Source organism: Embiotoca jacksoni, unplaced genomic scaffold (genome assembly GCF_022577435.1).
Source record: "Embiotoca jacksoni isolate LCO1_2020_lvr unplaced genomic scaffold, fEmbJac1.0.p SCAF_48, whole genome shotgun sequence".
NCBI lineage: Eukaryota > Metazoa > Chordata > Actinopteri > Embiotocidae > Embiotoca > Embiotoca jacksoni.
In genome coordinates this window covers 1,158,502-1,177,543 of record NW_027185401.1, presented here as the reverse complement: position 1 = coordinate 1,177,543, position 19,042 = coordinate 1,158,502, and the positions used below count along the sequence as shown (strand labels likewise).

Genomic DNA, 19,042 nt, shown 5'->3' with positions numbered 1-19,042 from the left:
TTATTCCGGCGGGTACGTCGTTATTAACGAATTCTGTGTTTCAAAAATTTGTGAAAAAAAAAAGAAAAGAATTGGTTTTGGAAATTAGTATAAAATCAATGCACAGAATGTCTACGAAGCAAAATCTGGGGTTTGAATTCAAATAAAATGGCAGTTGTGTTTGTTTTCTTAAAGGAGAAAGTATGAGTTCAAATGTGAAACTTAAAAAGTCAGTTATCAATCGGAGCGACATAAAACCTCGTATTTGAGTATTTCTTTCAGTCGAGGGCTGAAACTGGCTGATGGATATAAAAGAAAGCGACTTAAGGTGAAACCAAAGGTTAAAACTGGACGTTAACGGTGTCTACAATGAATCCCTTAAAACCTGAAGCCTGACTTCATTGATCCAGATGAGGTAAAAAGCTGAACTTAATTTTCTCTTTCTTCTCGACAGTTTTAAGCCGTGTTTTTTTGAGAAGCTCAGAATCTGTTGCAGAAATCCTGCTCCTAAAACTTCAATTGCAGAAGGACTCAAGAAGGAAGTAAAATATTTTCTCATAGATAGTTAATATATAGTAAACATGCTGGAAATTGGAAATCCATTTTTTTTTTTTTTTTTTACATGAGCTGCATTTTTAATAAAACCTTAAATGTCAGGATTTTTTTTTTTTCTGCCTCTAAAGCCAGACTCAGACTACACACGATATATTTTTTTGTCTTCCACAACGCTGACTTTTGTCAGATTAGGCGATAAAAGTGACGTCAAACTTTTGCAGAGAGACCGGCGACACTACAAGCGTGACTCCGGCTTAATGTAAATTCTTCGAGTAAGACGGTCTCGATTAACTTCTGACTTTACTTCCTGTTTGAGCCGGTGGCTCTAAATTCAAATATATATATCTATGAAACACACACATACAAATAAAATAAAAACTTCTCCAGCACAAGTTTGTCATTTCCTACAGAGGCTGCCAAGTTTCCACAGCCGGCCTCCTGTTACGCGTTACATTGATAAAAATAAACGTAATAGTAAATCATTTCGCCGGCAATAAGCCCGGTCGCAGATGGACCGTAGGCAGCCGGGTCTCGGGAGGGAAACAATGCAATCACTGTCAGCCCACGCGGGCGGTTCAGGGGAAATGAAATGCTTATTGCTTGTTAAAAGCAGGGAAATGAGACACTAAATATGAAAATATCTGCCGTGGGAGAAAGTGGGTTGTTGTTGTTGTTTAATGAAGTGGTCAGAACAAACTTAGCAAAATAAGTGGATTTTTTTTTTTTTTCTTCTTTTTTTCTTTTAATTTCTTATGATTGAACGTCTGAGGAAAGTGTGAAAAACTGCTCCCGAGGAAGTAAAGAACATTGAGCGGCCGCGCGGAAATTCTATTTAAATCATAACCGAGGATCCGGCGTGTTTCACGTTTTAATGAATTGAAAGGAAATGTGTATGAAATGAGGAAAGACGGCGTGTAGAAAATTCCCACCCGATGTCCCGCTGCGCGGTAAAAACCTTCCCTCTGCAGCGCTTTTAAAAACGACATCCAAACATTCGGGGGTTCATTTGTTGGCTATAATTTCCAGGAGATGGAATGTAAAAGGTCGGTGCTGATTTTGCGTTTCGGCACGAGTTCGAGAAATGTAAAAGCAAAAAACAAAAAACAGAAAGAAAAGTATTTTACTGTAAGAAACAAAAACTAATGTCTGAAACAGGGCGGTCGCTGAGTCCGATTTTCACGATTATCGTGATTCGAAGAATTCCCGATAAGTATAGAACATTTTGACCAGAAAATAATATAATGTCACCTTTACCTTCATCTTTATCTTCACTTCCTGCAGACTGAGATCGCAAACCTACTTTGTTGTTGGAGTGTAAACCTGATTTTTGATGATATATGACACTATCTTCATAAATCAATGAAGCCAGCGCACTAAATAAAGGAAGAGGAGGCCGTTTAGGTGGTGATCAACTTCAGGGAAGGAAGTGAAGGCAAGCAGAGCAGTTGAAAAAGACAAAATTATGACCAGTTCATGTTTTTTTGTTTCCAAAAACAATGGTTGGAGGTCAAAGTTGTTGTTTTCTTTAAAGTGGATGCCCTGAAATAAAACCACAGGTGTGTGTTTGTTTGTGTCTCGTGTGCGGACGGCCGACGCCAGCCGGTACTTCATTGTGAAACGAGAGCAGCCTTTTTTTTTTTTTTTTCTTCCTCCTTCGTTTTATTCGGTTTTCTGTACGCCGGCCATGTCCGCCTTCCCCGACAAGCAATTAACAAGAATCCCCGTGCCCCTGGCCGCTGCCGCTTTTCCGCCACGTCCGCCGAGCGTTTGGATTAGAAAGCCCCGCGACGTGACGCCACCCGGGCCGACCGACCCGAGGCCGCGTGCGCCGGAAAACGCCGTCATCCCGAGATGTCTTTCAGGGCAAAAGAAACAAAAGAACACGACGAAACACGCTCGTTTCTCCCGAGCAGTTATTACCTCGGGGAGGCCGACGTCTAACCGAGTCACGCCGTTAAGCTGACGAACCCCCCCACCCCCTCACCCCCTCCTCCTTCCACCAACTCTGCTGATGGACATTTTGTTTGACAGGACGCTGCTGGACTGCAGAGATGCTGTGAGCTGCTCGCAAAAGGAGGGGAGGTCAACGTCTGAACGGGCGGAAGAGTGGCGCAACATCGTAGGAATTCATGTTCACCTGCCGGCAGGAGACATTCGCATTCGAGGAGGTGGGAGGACGAGCGCAAACAAACAAAAAAACGCGTGGTGAGGGAAAAGATCGGGGTATACCGGGATATATTCTACGTATCTGAGCTCGTGGCCTTAAGTGAATGGTGCATTTAAATGGCGTCCAAATCCACTTTTGCTAATTCAACTGAGGATATTCGGAGCACAACGTGAGGTAAAAGGTTCACTGAATTAGAGCGACATCTCCCTTAAAAGGGCCAGGTGTGCTCGAACTTTGGTGGGTTACTATGACAACGTCAGATTTCAGAAGTAGTAGGGAAGAACGCCTCTCCGGGAGCTTCACCGTAATCTTTTTCATTTTGTATTATTTTTGCACGTTTTGAGAACCGGTGAAAAGAAACAGAAGTTACCGAACTACTAAATAAAAAAAAGTACAGCTGTCGTCCAGGGTTTTGTAAAACCGTACACCTGTGGGTCAATGGATCTAGTACAGAATGCAGCAAAATTAAAAAAAAAAAAAAAAATCAAGTCATCACAGCTATGGACAGATTTGAAGAGTCAGATTTTCATCTTTAACAAGGTGTCCTTCCTGTTTAAACTCACGACTCCTTCAAAGAGCCTCGTGTGACTGAAAGGATCCGTTCATCGAGTCGCAGGAAGGCCATTAAAAACAGCTGGAATGTGGCCATTAGCGCCGAGATGTTCCCCGAGGTGGTGAAGGAATATATGCAGCATATTCATACACGGATTACGGGAAGACATGCTTTTCGATTTAAATCGCGGAGGATAAGATGTGGTGATTGGACAGTTCGGGGCCGAGTGGAAAGGAAATCAAAAAAGGGAACAGTTGCTCAGCAACTATCTCGACCTGATATGTTGTTCATCATGAGGTTTTAACAAGCGGCTGAAGAATGAACGTGACGGTGTCTAAAACATGCAGTTCCTCATAATGGCCACTTGAGGCTCCATTGAAGGCTCATTGGAGCCGATGCCCAACTTTACAGTAAAAATAAACAATGCTGGTCGCCAGAGCTACTTTTCTAACATTCATGACGCCTGTCGTGTACATTTTTCACTTACATATTTGTAATCGTATCAAGGCTTAAAAGTTCTGCATAATTAAGGGTGGGGCTGCTCTAAAGTGACAGGGGGGAGCCATGATGAGCTGCCTGCAAGGTTTCAGCAATCCTCTCAGCCCATTATTGGATTAGCTGCATAAGGCTAAATCAGGCGCTGCCAAGACGGAGACGGCCGCAGACACCGAGAAACGAGTTTAAAAAAAAAAACTGCTCTTCAGGAAAAGCCTGAGGGTGATGTCACGGAGGCTACATCCGTTCAAAAAGCCCTGTGTTTGATTGACAGGCCTGAGGTCCAGTCAGGTTACGGCTATCGGTGGGCGGGACGTACTATCGGTCAAATCAGGGTGGTCAGTGGAGATCAATGGAACCATTTCAAAATTAGATCTGCAGCAAGAAAAACTACAACCAATCACACACGGATGTAAACAGGGCAGGTTTTAAAATATGTTAAAAAAAAAAAAAAAAAAAAGTCATCCGTGGCTCACAAAGAGGATATTCCTGATAGCATAGCATCATTTTTGTTATGCACAGACGTGGGGGGGCCCCGGGAGTATTTTTTTAAAGTCTCGAGGTCTAGCCATCGAGAGACCGAACGCTTATTTCCTGCTCAGGACGGACGTTGACACTTTGGGGTGTCACCTGTGGGTTCGACGGCCGCGGTCAAACTCCCCTAATTCCTCCACACGGGCTGGAAGGGAGTCGTGGTAAAGTAGTAAAAGAGAAGCAAGCAGGAGAGAGGAAGAGTCCAAAAATAACTTCTTTTTTCTTTCTTTTTTGTTCACATGGAAACCATACAAATGAGATGAAGAGGAGCGAGGAGAGCCACGAACCACGAAGATAAGAAGAGCGAATATGAAAAGGAGCAGAGGGCGAAGGTAGGTGATGATGAGGAGGGGGAGGAAGAGGAGGAAATAAAAGGGAGAAAGGAGAGAGAACTCAGGTAGATGGGAGCAGATAAGGAGTACAAACACAAGATAAGAGGTGGGGTTATTTAAATCTCTGGTTTTGTTGTCTGTTTGTTGTATTATTTTATCTGCCTGACTGATGTTGCGTTTTGTCGTAAAAAAAAAAAAATGTTAAGCGGCAAAACAGGTTTCGATCTCAGTAGAAATGACCTGCTAGAGGAAAAATGAATTAGGATCCAAAAAAGAAGACGAGCAATTGCTTTTAAAAGAAGCCGTTATGTTTCTCTGAGTCGACTTCATCGGCTTATTTAGTCCTGGGTTTTTCCCAGAGTGTTGATTTCATCAGCAGAACGCCACGATGGAAAACATTCGCTGACGACTTCGGTGGTGTTTCAAAATGAAAAATGATTTCTTTTTGTCAATGAACAAAAACTTTACAATAATGCTGTAAATGAGATTAATGAACCTAATGAAGTTGAAATTCAGCAAGCTTTAGGATTTCTGAAATCGCAAAAATATGTCACTTTTCGAGGCCTGATATCTGATTGATGACGGGACTGTTTTCAGATGGAATGCCAGAAAACTAATATTAAGAAGTGATTTAAGCGAATGACGGCAAAATGAGTCGTGGAAAAGATTTATTGACTTCGTATTTCATGAGAGAAGTTGAATGGGAGTCTATGGAGTCGGAGGTCTTTTTGGAGTCAGCCCCCTCGTGGCCCTTGGTGGTATTGCAGGCTTGTGTTTGGCGATAGTCGACAGTTTAGAGAGGCATTTGTACTGGAGAAGAAAAACAAAGTGACGATCTGATCTTTATTCCGAGTTCAATTTAAAACACTGAAAGTATTAAAGTATTAGGCAGTATTAGGATTAAGTGGTGTTGCTTTTGTATAAATATGCAGTTTTTCCTTTATTTTCTATAATGTTTATCCAATAATTCTTTTTTAAATAAGAACAGAGGAAAAAAAAAAAGAGTGTTATTCCTGTTTTCATGGAAAGTCTCTGTGGAATCAAACTGCAGCTACCGTCTGGAAGTGGCTGAACTTTTGCACTGCGGTTAATAAAGAAGATAAACGAGGAAAATAGATCTAGAAGTCGTGGGTGATGACTTTCTTTTTTTTTTGTCTTCCCACACTGCGACAGTTCGCCCGAGTTAACCTTCAACCTCCGACTCTGAACTTCCACGTTCACACAAAGCGACGGCAAAACAAGCCATAAATCTTCCACCGCCCTCCGACATGAGAAGAGAAACGTTTGGGAAAGATAATAAAAGATCAAATAAATGAATTTACAAATCAGGTGAAACTCAAAGAGAGGGCAGCAAAAGGTGGCTTGTTTCCTGTCATAAATAGCCGCCTCTCATTGGTCCATACAGAGTTTAAAGACGTTGTTTTTGAGAAATCATGCTTTTTGCCCATAATGAACTTTTTTTCCGTTTCCTTTGTCCTTTTTATGAGAAACAAATGTTTTGTACCAAAGTTGGGACTTCAGATGTTTTCACTCATTTAGAACAGGAGTGAGTAAATTCACTTCAAGATGCATTTATTGTGTCGATATAAACCTCTTTATCGGACAAAAAGTCCTGACACGGACTTTCAAAGATGTTTTTGAATAACACAAATAAAAAAAGAAAAGAAATTTAACACCTTTTTTTTTTTTTTTTTTTTAATGACAATAAATTGGTTAGAGAATGACGGGAAAATCAGGACAAGGAAAATATATCGCCTTTCTTGTCGGAGCGTCCCCAGCTGTATATAACAATAATTCTGTATGATTAATAAAATAAAAAAATAAAAAGTGGCAGAAAAGTCTTTTGATGAAAATGTTGTCGCGCAAAACGTGTAATTCCCGGAGTCACTGTGATTGGTCCAGACCTGATCGGTATACGTGTAGAAATTCACCACCGTTTGTACATTCCTGTGCGATTGGGACGTTCGCAGCTGAATTGTGGGATGTCAGCTCCACTGTGTGTTGGCCTCCTAACAATGACAGTGTGCCCCGCCCCCCCATTATCCCACCCCCCTCCCACCAGAGGAAAGCTTGATGTTGCAGGGGGAAAAAAAACTAGTTTACTTTTTCTGATTGCCTGGAGAAAGAAAAAGCACCAGCGCTGCATGTATAATTGATTGAGTGGGTCGTTTTGTGTGTGTGTGTGTGTGTGTGTGTGTGTGTGTGTGTGTGTGTGTGTGTGTGTACCCTACCTGTCCAGGTCCTCGCTGTCCTGCATGTTGAACAGCATGGACGGGATCAGTTTGTCCATGTGCTGGGGCTCCCAGATGATGGCCTGCAGCTCGTCGTTCACCGTCTTCCTCACGACGCCCTGAAGGCCTTTGATCCCGGCCACGCGGATCCTGAAGAAGGCAAAAAAAAAAAAAGAAAACACCCAAACAAATCTGTTTAGTATTTACTCCGTTTATACATCGTGAATATGGTAACGTCTGCGATTGAACGTCGTGGTTGATCGGTAATGTTTCCGAGTAAGAATGCGTGAATATTAAAAAAAAAAAAGAAAAAAAAAGAAATGCGTGTATTCAAGTTGGCATTAGGGACAGCCCGTCCAAATATGGTCACTTCCTGCTTCCAAACTAGCGAGATGGCGCCGGACCAATTCTGAACTCGAGGCTTCACAGCGGCCGTTCGCAAAACCCGACGGGCGACGTCACCGCCGGTTACCGCTCGGACGCGACGCCGACACGCTTCCCTGTTAGCATGCTGACGTATGTCTGGCTCTGTGAACACTTTGCATGTTGCCTGGTAAGTATTAACTCTCAAAGTTCAAATTCAGACGTTGCCATTTGCTTTACCAAAAGCACAGACATACAGACTGAGATACAGTTTCACAGCTTTCCACACACATTTTCAAATTATACTGCAATCCCCCAACACACCCTAATAAAAAGGTTTTTTTTGAAGATACCGGTTGTTGGTCCAACAAATTAACGAAGCTACCGATCGACATCATCGTCCCTTTGAGCCTTACTGTTAATGCGTAGGGAAAAAAAAAATCATCTCTGTTTGCTACAGTCTAAAAATACGTCCTTCAAATAACTCAATAATAATAAAAAAAAGGTCAAGTTTACCCCAGATACCCGAGTATCTATTTCACGACTCGTAGTGTTTGTTGTTGTTTTTTTTTAATATCAGAGAAGCTTATCTGGCATCCGAGGGAAAACAACCGAAACTTTAGTTTTTAATATAAACTCCGGTACAAACACCATACCGAGAGCACACGGACTGAAACGCACACAACACACACACACACACACACACACACACACACACACACACACACACACACACACTTTGTAGTGTTTTCCAATCTGCCAGACGGCGGCGGCTCGGTCTCAGGAGACGGGACCAATCAAAAGCCGGGCCGGGGCCGACTTCACTATTTTACCGCTCCTGTTTTTTTTCCCGACACAAAAAAACCTCTGTGAGAAACAATACAGAAAAAAGAAAAAGAAAACCGGGCCGGGTGACTCCGCCTTCGGCCTAATCCAATCACTGCCGAAGAGAAATTATATTTGGGAATTCCTCTCCACCTACAGCGAGCTGCCGCCAAATGGAATAATGAAATACAGGAGAAAAATAAAAGGCGAAGTGAGAAGTCACACTGTTTACAGGGTGGCGGTGAGGTATGAAGCTTAAAACAATCCCAGCATCCCTCCCTGGCTCCCGCCGCACCCACCCACACAAACAAACACCAGCACACACACACATTTATTTATTATTTTTTTAAATGTACAAATATTGCTCACAGACCTCGACAGTCGCAGATTTTTTTTTTTTTTTTTTTTTTTTTTCTTTTCGCAAATAACTGCAGCAAACCGGAGGAGGGAAGTTATTTTCACACCGAGCGAGACGCGTTCAGGTATTGTATTTTTTTGTTTTGTTTTACGATGCGCGTGAAGAGTCGGAGGGTGGGCGTCTCAGTGGGGGGGAAGACATCTCTTTGTGAAGTGTTACGCGGTGTCACAGTCTGGCCGGAGCAGCTTCACCGCCGCCCGCCAAGCTATTTTTAACCTTCCCAACAATACGGCTGGCAGGCAGAGAGACCGTCTCCGTTTCCAAAACAACAACAACAACAACAACAAAATGGGTTTGCTTGAAGTCGGCCTCATTTTTTCTTTCATAAAAAGCAACAACAACTGCAAACTGATTTAGAATTGGATCATGCGGTTGAGCGGTAAACGTGACCGTGGAGCCAAATTATTATAAACTTGATTATAATGTTAACGCTGGCCAGAACAAAAACAACAATAATAAAGACCTATGTTATGAAGCAGAATTTTCCTAAAACACACGATATACACACTTGCTGAATATTTGGAGATAAAAGATAATCATGTCCTGGTAAAAAAAAAAAAAAAGACACCCGGATGACATGTTTTAGTCTCTTATTGTTAATCAGTCCCTTCGAGGAAATCGCAATTTTGCAATCGCAATAATTAACGGCAATTCAAGCAATCTTTGCAGTATTTGTGGGAGATTGCATTTAAAAAAAAATTATTTTACATTTACGATTACATATTACTGCATGTTAAATTAGTTTCATACACACTTCAAGTTGTCAGAGACTGCACTTTGTTTTTATGCATTCAGTAGACCTATGTGTTGAATTAACCTGAATTAAACAGCATGTGAAGCTCTTATTTTGAAAAAAATTGAAACAAAAATATTTCTGTGATGTCCAGCGTGATTATTATCACAGGAACTGATTCCACATTGTTTATCAGGTAGTGCTTGAAAAAAAATATAAGTTTTGCTGTCCACTTGCAATTTTTTCAAATTCCTGCAATTGTACCGCAAAACAAAACACGTAAAAACTCTGCAAATTACAATCGCAATTTCTGAGAAAACCCACCGCATGAATCCAACATTTTTGATCGCAACAATCACCAAATCCTTGAAGGACTGGTTACCATGGAGATAACAATGAGCCCCGAACACTGGAGACCCTGCAGGCCGGCAAAACCCATTTCTCTGTAGATCGCTTAAAGTTTCCACATAATTTATGCCCTGCTCTTCCAACACTTCACGTCTTCATAGACGTCACTCCAAGCGCTCATATTTCAACGCGGCGAGCTCAGCGCGGTTCGCCCGCGACGGCGTTACGGAGCCGTGTGGTCTCAGCGAGCGACGGAAAGGCTATGAAATATGGAGCAGGGGAAGATATATTTAATTCTGTATTCACTGGATTCAAGTGGGACGAGCGCTGCCCCGGTGGGGGGTCGGATGGATGATCCCTGACTTCGTTAAAAAAAAAAAAAAAAAGAGGCGGTTCATGAAATTTAGAGTAGCGGAAGAAGAGAGTTAAATATCTTCATGATGAAACAGCTTCGGTCTTTAGAAGAAAAATCAATGCAAGCTGATGAGCATTCAGGTTTTCATTTTTCCACAGATGGAGCTTTTACCGGAGCGGTCGATTTTCTCTCAAGGAAAGCTCAGCTTCAACGGTGACCTAAATCAGAGAATCAGTTGTCACATGAATGTGGACTCGGCGCTGCTGCAGGGTGCCAAAGAGTGAAATTAACAAATTCGTCATTTCGCCGAGGACCACGTCAACCTTCGAAGTCATGTTCAAATCAGTTTGGCTTTTTAAATTTGAAATCATTTCGAGTCGACAGTCGGGGAACAAGAACAGTTTGCACGTTTAGGTGATTTATAAAGGACGCAGCCTGCTTTTGGTCAAATCAGACAATATTTCAGTTCTGTGGCCATTTTGTTAAATGTGGGAATATCAGATCACAGATTAGGTGCAACTAACATTATAAAATATTGTTCTAATCGGCAGTTGCTTTAATTTTTTGAGGAACAAGGGGAGTAGCTAAGCACAAAACTAAACGTGGAGCAAGTACACAAAGGCGCCGGTCATATGACGCTCGTTTCGAGTCCTCTTACAAGGAAAGTTCATCTTAGTAGCTGAGTAACATTAACAGTTTCTAAGGTTGTGGACAAATGAAAACTAAGATGTCTCAGATGATCTAAAGGTCGAAATAATAAAGACTCTTTATTAGGTTGCAAGAAATGCCGCGTAAAGTCCTAAACACATGCAAATAGTGTGGTCTACTCAGTCTGGATACAAAATTTCAGTATGACCTGCTGCATATTTAAATGTTGTTTATGTAGCAGCAAAAAACATTCTTCCTCATCTAAGCATGTTTACAAAGAACAGTAACAGGCCCGAAATTGAACCCTGCGGGACTCCAGAAGGAGCGCTGTAAGGAAAAGATGACAAAATGCCCAGAAAAACATGATAGAGGAGCAGAAACATGTAGATGAGGCAAACCAGTTCATGACATGAATATCAACCCAATCCAAAACCTTTTCTATTTTTTTTTTTTTAAAACCTATTTTACTTTTAACATAAAGTCAATAAATTAGAAGTTTAGTTCATGTTTTTTTCTGTACCTGGTTCTGGTCTCGGGATCTTCGTGAGTGGAGTGGCACATGGCGCTGAACTGGGAGACAAAGAAGTCGTAGCGGCGATGGTAGGACGGCGTGTCTTCCTCAATGTTGGCAAACTTCACAAACTACGGAGAGGACATGAAGAAGAAGGCAAATAATTCACTGGCCTCAAATGTCTTGAGAGCACCAGAGTTTAGACATCGACGTTGGAGCATTGGCACTACGGCGTCTAAAATAGATCTGACTTTGTTGTGCTTCATTTCTGTTGCGTCAAATATGGTAGAGATGCAAGTTGAGAATTTTTAGAACAGGCTGAATAACATTAGTGTCATTGATTCATTGTTATAAGGCTGCAATTTACTCTCTAGTTTACCGATTTAAAACAGAAATAAAAGTGGAAATTTCTTTGCTGGACTTTTTCCAAATCTCACTCCGGCCGGGTGACAAGGATAAGAGGAAGTTTTGCGACTCAAAATTCTCATAAAAATCTCTTGTCCGTGAGTCCGAGGTTGGACATGGTGGCCTAAAAACAAGAACAGCAATGTAAATATAAGTACGCTATTTAGTGCAGCAGTTTTTACAGTCTGATCGGTACTACAATAATAAACAATATTTATGGAAGAGACAGCAACAGGTTATATTATAACAACAGCAGCCAGAGCATTTTTTTGGTCAATTTTTTAAACCCCTTTGAAAGCCCTGGAAAATGTTGCCCCTCGTGACAGTTTTTTTTTTCTCATTAAAAAGTTACTATAACTTAATTACAAAACTAAATGAGTCTGCCATCTTCTAATAACTTTAGCTGGTTAGATGGTTTTTAAGATGTAAACAGAGTATAGCACTTCACAAACATCATTGAGAAATCTTATGGGTTGATACTCCGTTTTGGTATTGGTTTAAACAAAAACAAAACAAAATGAAATCCTCAGTCCAAATCATCTAACATTGAAGTTCAAAAAGATAAAATCATACCATGAGAACGGCACTGTAGCTGCTAATTGTGTGACCTTTAACCTCTCGACAATGGAGAGACAAAAACAGACATTTGTGTTCTTCAATGGCACCACTATTACAACGACATTCATAGCATTTCCACGTACTCAAAGTACCCTCATATACAGGTACGGCAATGATCTGGAAGCGACGGTGGTAATGGTAAGAACCGCCGAGAGCTACCCCCCCGACCCCCCTTTAGCCCACCTTATAATTTCATCCCTCCAGTGTCCTCTGGAGAGGCCGCCTCCTCTTGGCACAGTCCGCCGTGCTCGAGTGGCCTTTCCTCGCTACCCTATCATTGTCCACTGCAACAAATTGCCTCCGCACGGTTCGGCGTCGGTGAGAAAAAAAAACAAAAACGCCGTTCTACCTTGTAATTTCCTCCCATTTTGTAGCTAACCTCTCCTCGGGGTAATGGCTCAGACGGAAGGAGGTATGCCGGCAGCTGGCGTACAGGAGAGCCGCGACTGCATTGCTGCGACTGCAGCAGAACAGTGGGGTAAATCCAGGATAGGCACTTAGAGGCTAATTACCGGGTTGTGGTTAAGAGGGGGAAGCTCCGGTCAGGAGTTTGGACGTCAAGTATTTTGGTTGAACTACGTCGGGAACAAAACATGAACCGAACATTAAATTCAATGCAAAGTGATATGTGGACAAACCGGGACTATGGCCAGCGTATCTTGAGTTCTGTTTGGAGGGTTGGTTGAACATGACCTCAGAAAATGAATGCAAAGCATAGATGACCGGTACCGGTGGTGTGAAGGGCAGTGGGGAGGTGTGACAAGAGTCAGGTAACCTGCAGAACTCCATGAATAGGCGACGGCGCTGATGGCGGCTTTTGTCCGCCTGCGATCTCAGAATCAGCAAAGCGGCGACCTCCTTTGATTGTCGCCATTTACAATCAGACAATTCTGGACGTTGCACTTGTATCCCATTTTTCTCTGGTGTTCTGAGGCAAGTCTAAAAATGCGCGGTTCAAGAGCAAGTCCTCTCAGGCCTACGGCGTACGAGCAGTTTGAGACGTTTTTGTTGACATTCTGATTCTGTTCTCAACTTTCGAAAAACCACCAGTTTCCATTGCAACCGGCTTAAAGCCATTTTTAAAAAAAAGGAAACGACAAGTCACCGTTTAAAGTCTCCGGGTTGGTTGGTGTTCGCTGGAAGTATGGTTGTGTAGTCACTTTCTGGTCACAGACTAACAAAAATTTGCATCAAATCGCCCTTAAAATTTGACTTAAGACTTAATTGCACTTCGTAATGCTCGTTATGGATGTTCTGCATTAAAACATTTAAACGTAGATTATTTTATAATTTGGCCTATTTTATCAAATAGAAAAACAAATAGAGGTCTATATGTCTGACTGTATTGAAAATAGGTATTTTTGTATCACTACCAAAACTCAGGTCTGATATTGTCATTTGTGAAGATTAAATGTGACTTCAAGCACGTTACCATAAACCATTGGGCGACGTCACACTGGGATGACATTTCCTTGCGACTAGCCGATTTCAATTTTGTCCTTTTGCCTACATTTCTAATTCCACTCCAAAACTCAAAGCTCCTCCATCCAAATTGGATGTTCGTTATCGAACGGACGTTCAGTCATTCGGCGGCAATCCGAGACTTTGGAAACACACCAAATCAATTTTTGCTTTTTTTTTTGTTTTAGTAGAAAAACCCTGAAGACGGAGCTCGTCAGTAACTCTCGTACGATGGACGTCTGCAAGTTTTCTCGAATAAATGCTTTCTTCATAAAAAAGTTTTTCTACTCTTAATTTCTCCGATACTTTGGCAACAACACTTCTGAGACAAAGATACAAAGTAGACCATTTTACACGTATGTCTACAAGTAACAAGTTGTAATGGAGAACATTTTTTAACATTTATTCGCGGGCATTTATCATCTATGAAGAGTATTTCTGGCCTTCAGAGCCGTCGGTTCACTGATGAACCTGCTGAAGTGTCAGCTTGACAGTTTGAGTGCCTTCCCCCCTCCCCCCTCCAAAAAAAGTCCTTTGGCATCATTTGGGATTTTAAGAGATGATGGGAGCCGAATGCTGAGGGATAACATTCAGGTGCAGGATTGAAGTAAAGTAAATAAAAGCTTTTTTTTCCCCCCTCCGTTAGCAGAGGAGCCGGTACTTCTCTGGCATTCTGCAATGTAATGTGCAGAAATCACACGAGCGAAGTAGGACAACAAAGCCTGAAATGAAATGCAACAGATGGAATTTAATAAAGAGGAGACAGATTACTGGTCGACTCGGCTCAGATTAATGAGCGCTCGTTGGTCGGTGAAAACTCATTTCAGCGGCGTCAAATTGGCTTTCGGTTAGGTTGCGCTCACACCCGAGGAAATCAAATCAGGATCATGTTAAACCAATGTAGTTTTAAGAACTCTTTAATATCACTTCGTAATATCCGTTGTAATTGTAAAAAAGACGGTTGGGCAGATGAACAGCGAATACAGGTGTTTCCATTTCCTCGTACGCGACGCCGCATCTGGCTCGGCGGGGCTATAAATACGCCGGAGCACGAACTCCCCCTTGTGAGTCTGACTCACCGGCTTCATGTGTCTGAGAGCCCAACGATGAGTGTGTCTCTTTCTACGGAGACGGAGCGGAGGGACGAGATACTTCCAGGCGTCGCAGTCTGCCAATTTCTTGTGATAAAGTTAACTGGCAGATAAATGTGGAAAGGCGCGAACGGCTGGCAGAGCAGACAGCAGAGATACACTACGGCGACACACACATTTATACTGCAGCAACACACACACACACACACACACACACACAGAGTGGGAAGGGTACAAAAAAATAAAAATAGTCTGCCCGCGGTAGGAGGGCGACGTGTTGCATTTAAGGGGATAAATGTGGGGTTTTAATGGAAATGTCGCCGTGTTCCGACTGATTGGAAAAACAAAACAAAACAAAAACCTCCGTCTAAAATTCATCGCCAAAGTGATTCATCGCCTCCTTCCATGAGGGTTCGTTTTCTCTCGTGATCTCTCAAAAGTTACCAAACAAGATGTGGTGGAAAGTTGAGATTGCAAAGCCAAAAGAACTTCAGCAAACAACGACGCGGTCGTCCCAAAAGCTTTTTGACATTTTCAGGCTCGAGACCAGACACGTTCCAGAGGCCCGCTTTATATTTACGAGACAATTTACGAGACGTGACACACTTCGCTGTGATTCGCCTCAGAAATATTCAGATTTATTACAACTTCTGTAGGTTTGTTCCAACCCAGCATCACGCTGTAGTGTGTAATACACCCGTCAGTCCACTAGAGGACATCGCGTCAACGTCACGTTTTTTTTTCCCTCACGAGGTACGAGTGCAAATAAGTAGTTTCACGTAAGTAGCGGTTTTTTTTAAGCTGCGTATACTTTTCCTACCCTGGCGAGGCAAAACGCGACACTGACATGGTGCCCTCTAGTGGACCGTCGGTTGTATTACACGCATCGGCGTGATCCTGAGCTGATTAATTCAAAATGTCTTTATAATTTTACTCTCAAAATTCAACGCGTACGTGTGACTCTATATATTTTTGTACGTGCTACATGTATACGTGCATTATTTTATTGCTTATGTTGTTTGCTTTTTGAAAAATTGAGAAGTCCTTTGCTTGAAAAGTGTTCTATAAATAACTGTTGATAGATAGAGCGATAGATATTTTATTAATCCTTCAGAGGGAAATTTTTACACATTATTCATTCACAAATATGTTTATTTCCAAGCTGTGCGATGAACCCGACTTTTTTTTGTCTTCCTAAGTGATCCATCGGCGTTACCGCGGCTCACACATTAACTCGTAAGAACAATGTCGAAGTGACACGTTGTGATAAATCCTAAAAAAGTGCCCTTTAAAATCCCACCGGTGACCTTTGACCTCCTTCCTCTTCCGTCCTCGTACGTCGATGGACGGTGGACAACAGGGTCCCAAAAAACCAAAACCAAATGTGTGATGTTTGTTCAGTAATTATTTGGATGCCGGAGGCCCTCCACTGAAAAGCGTTCCGGCCGGTTTCAAACAGTCTTTCGAACCAAATTGCTGTAATTTGTTGAGCTCTGCGTCGTTTTTTTTTGTTGTTGTTGTTGTTTTTTTTCTTCTCCGCAGACATCCCAAACAAACTCGTTAAAACTGATAATTAGCCGACAGTTTTTGTGCGACGTGTAAAAACACCAAACACCGACTTTAAACGGAGCGTCTCGGATTTGTAGCCGGCGCCACGAAGACAAAAAAAATTTAATTAGCGCGGCTCTCACTTAAAAGGCAGTCTGCACCGAACCCCTCCATCTCCCCCACCCTCCATCCTCCATCCCTCCACCCTCCCAACTCACGCTACCTGTCACTGCATCTGCTCTCCTCCTCTGTCAGAGTCTAAATACCGCACATAAATAATGCAAACGGCTTTCGCATCGAAAACCCGTCCGGCTCGGTTTCCTGCTCAGATGAACCCGCCCGACAACGGCGAAGGACGTTTGGGGCCCAGAATAGGAGGAGGTACGAAGAGGAGGAAGAGGAGGAGGATGAGGAGGTGGATGAGGAGGAGAAAAAAAACCCAACAACTTAAGAGTTCACCTTGAGAAGACTTGGAAGGGGAAACGCTGACATTTGCCGGCGGCGTCCCTAGCCTAATAATAATTAGCGTCTTTCACAGGATATGTTAGAAGGGCCGTTTCCTTCCACCCGAGTTACAAATTAGCCGTTTAAACACCGACATCGACCTCCCGGCTGAAGTTCACCGACGTACCCGACCTGCTCCTGTGAGAAGAAGGGTAATGAAGTCAAGAGGAAAAGGGCTTGTTTTGTAGCTCGGGTGCTCATATTTCTTGCTGTGAAGCACTTCGAGCTGCGTTTCTTGTGTGAAGGTGTTATATCAAGTAAAGTTTATTATTATATTTTGACAACATAAAAGAATAACAGTTTGGTACGAAAAGCAGGGACGCTTGATGCTGATTGTAAAAGCTCAGCAGGCTCCAGAGTTTCATGGGGGAAATCAGCAATTAGGGCGAAAATCACCCGGTTTGCTGGCAGCACGATTGATCGTAAAAAAAAAACCCGCGATCTCGTTTCTGAACTGATGTATTTTCTTTTGGGACAACGGCTGCAGCGAAACAAGCGCTACCCAGCCTCGCCGTCGACAAATGCTCAATACAAATACAAATAAAGATTTCAAAAAAACAACAACTGTGAAATGAAAACATCTTTCTTTGTTTAAACTGGACCGTTTTCTTTCCGTCTTACCGAGTTGGTCCCCAGGACCTGCAGGTCGGGCTCTCCGGACTCCAGCAGCTTGGCGACCATGTGCAGGAAACTCTCCACGAAGGGTTTGATGCTCTGAGAGTGACAGGCCATCAGCAGCTGGTCCAGAGCCTCCATGGCGATCACCACGTTCCTGCACACAGGTTGGAGTTACAAGGTCCTTCAATCGTGGCGTTCGGCACTTCGTCGGCAATTAAAAAGTCGCGAACGCGGATGATTCCCAGCAGCGCCCGCCGAAAGTCGTAACCTGACCGTCAATCAAAAACACACGGCGGCGTATTTCCCAATCGAGCGACGAACAAAACGACCACAACTCGGAACCGGAGCCACTTCACCGGTTCTACTGATGATGGAGCCACAGCAGTGTTATGGCGGGTTTAAAGTGGGCGTGGCCTGCCTACTTTACAATATATCGAAGGATGAATTTTACAGCAGCAGCAATTGGATTTTTGATCTGTTTGCTACATGTAGAAAAAAAATAATCTTGACGACAGCTTTGCGGTTTGAGGGACAGAACAAACCCGAGCTTACGAACATCTCCACTTCGTTGGGCGGACGGAGCGTCTCAGGCGATGCCAGGCGGTTTCGTAACGACACATGGACGATTACAGATGGAAGAGAGAGAGATGTGTTCGTTCCCCGGCTGTCAGCGTCGGGGAATAAAAACCACAGCCAATTAAACAGGATTTCTGACTTTATAATGGCTGCATTGATTTGGTTGGATTTTTTTTTTTTTTTAAATACATGAGGGACGTTTTCGTCTCTCAACTCGTTTTAATTATTTTCCCGGAGCTGAAATCACTTAATGGTTCAGCGAAATTGGAAGTGGACAGGCTTTTACCAGCTTTCCATTCCCTTTATTAATAGACTAATGTCATTACGGGATGTCTTAGTTGGGCATGCCTTGTATCGTTATCTTTTTAGGACACGTTTAAAGCACTCAGAAATGCCATCCCCTGCTAAGTGAGGTGTATTATACGACGTTCTAAGACTACTTATTTATTATTTATATATTATTATTGTATTATCTACGGTAAATGCTGTGGGATTTTCTTCCCCTGCTGCTTGTGTTTCTCTTCTTTCCGGTTTGGATGGATGTGTTTCGATTTTCCACGGTATAGTTTCCATCATAGTGTAACTGGTACTGTTGGGCGATCGGACGAATATATCTGCTAACAAGGATTATTCGAGTCCATTGCCAGTTGGATTTGTTTGAGTAATTCTTTTCAGGTTGGTTTTTTTTTGCACATTTAATTTTCTGCCTCCTCAATAATTCTTCCCTGTAAATACTCTACTTATAAAGCATGATTTAAAGCGTGCATTCAGGATTAGGAACCGCCAAAGTTGCGTCGTATAATGAGCGTTATGTTATCCAAACCTGTTCATTTGATTCATTTGAAGGCTTGCCAGCAGAGGCGACCTTCATCTGACGCAAATGGACTCTTTTTCAAAAACTTTCCGACAGTTGTTCAGTTATTTGTTTTTTTTCCACGGCTCGGAAAAGGTCTCATGGGTGATTTATTTGGTGAGTAACCTATTGGTTGTAATGTTTTAGGGAAATTAGACTTGCTGATAAGGTGAAGGAAAATGTATTCAAACAAATAAATATTTGGTCCAAGAAAAATCACAGCAACAACCAACATCGTCGTCGTAATGTAGATTATTGCTTAAATTAGAAAAACATTAATGCTGTTTTGATTGTGGCTTAAAACTTCCTGAAGCTGTTCTT

General features: G+C 42.5%; 1 protein-coding gene across 3 annotated transcripts in view; it reads right to left on the bottom strand.

The window, feature by feature from the left end:
• The window catches only part of efr3a (EFR3 homolog A (S. cerevisiae)), a 90,782-nt gene that overhangs the window by 37,017 nt on the left and 34,723 nt on the right, over positions 1-19,042 (bottom strand). For all 3 annotated transcript variants that reach the window (XM_069170180.1, XM_069170178.1, XM_069170179.1), the window contains exons 4-6: positions 17,296-17,446; positions 11,057-11,178; positions 6,847-6,996 (exon numbers count right to left, since the gene is read on the bottom strand). In XM_069170180.1, coding sequence (XP_069026281.1) covers positions 6,847-6,996; positions 11,057-11,178; positions 17,296-17,446 — 423 coding nt within the window. The remainder of the gene's footprint in view (positions 1-6,846; positions 6,997-11,056; positions 11,179-17,295; positions 17,447-19,042) is intronic.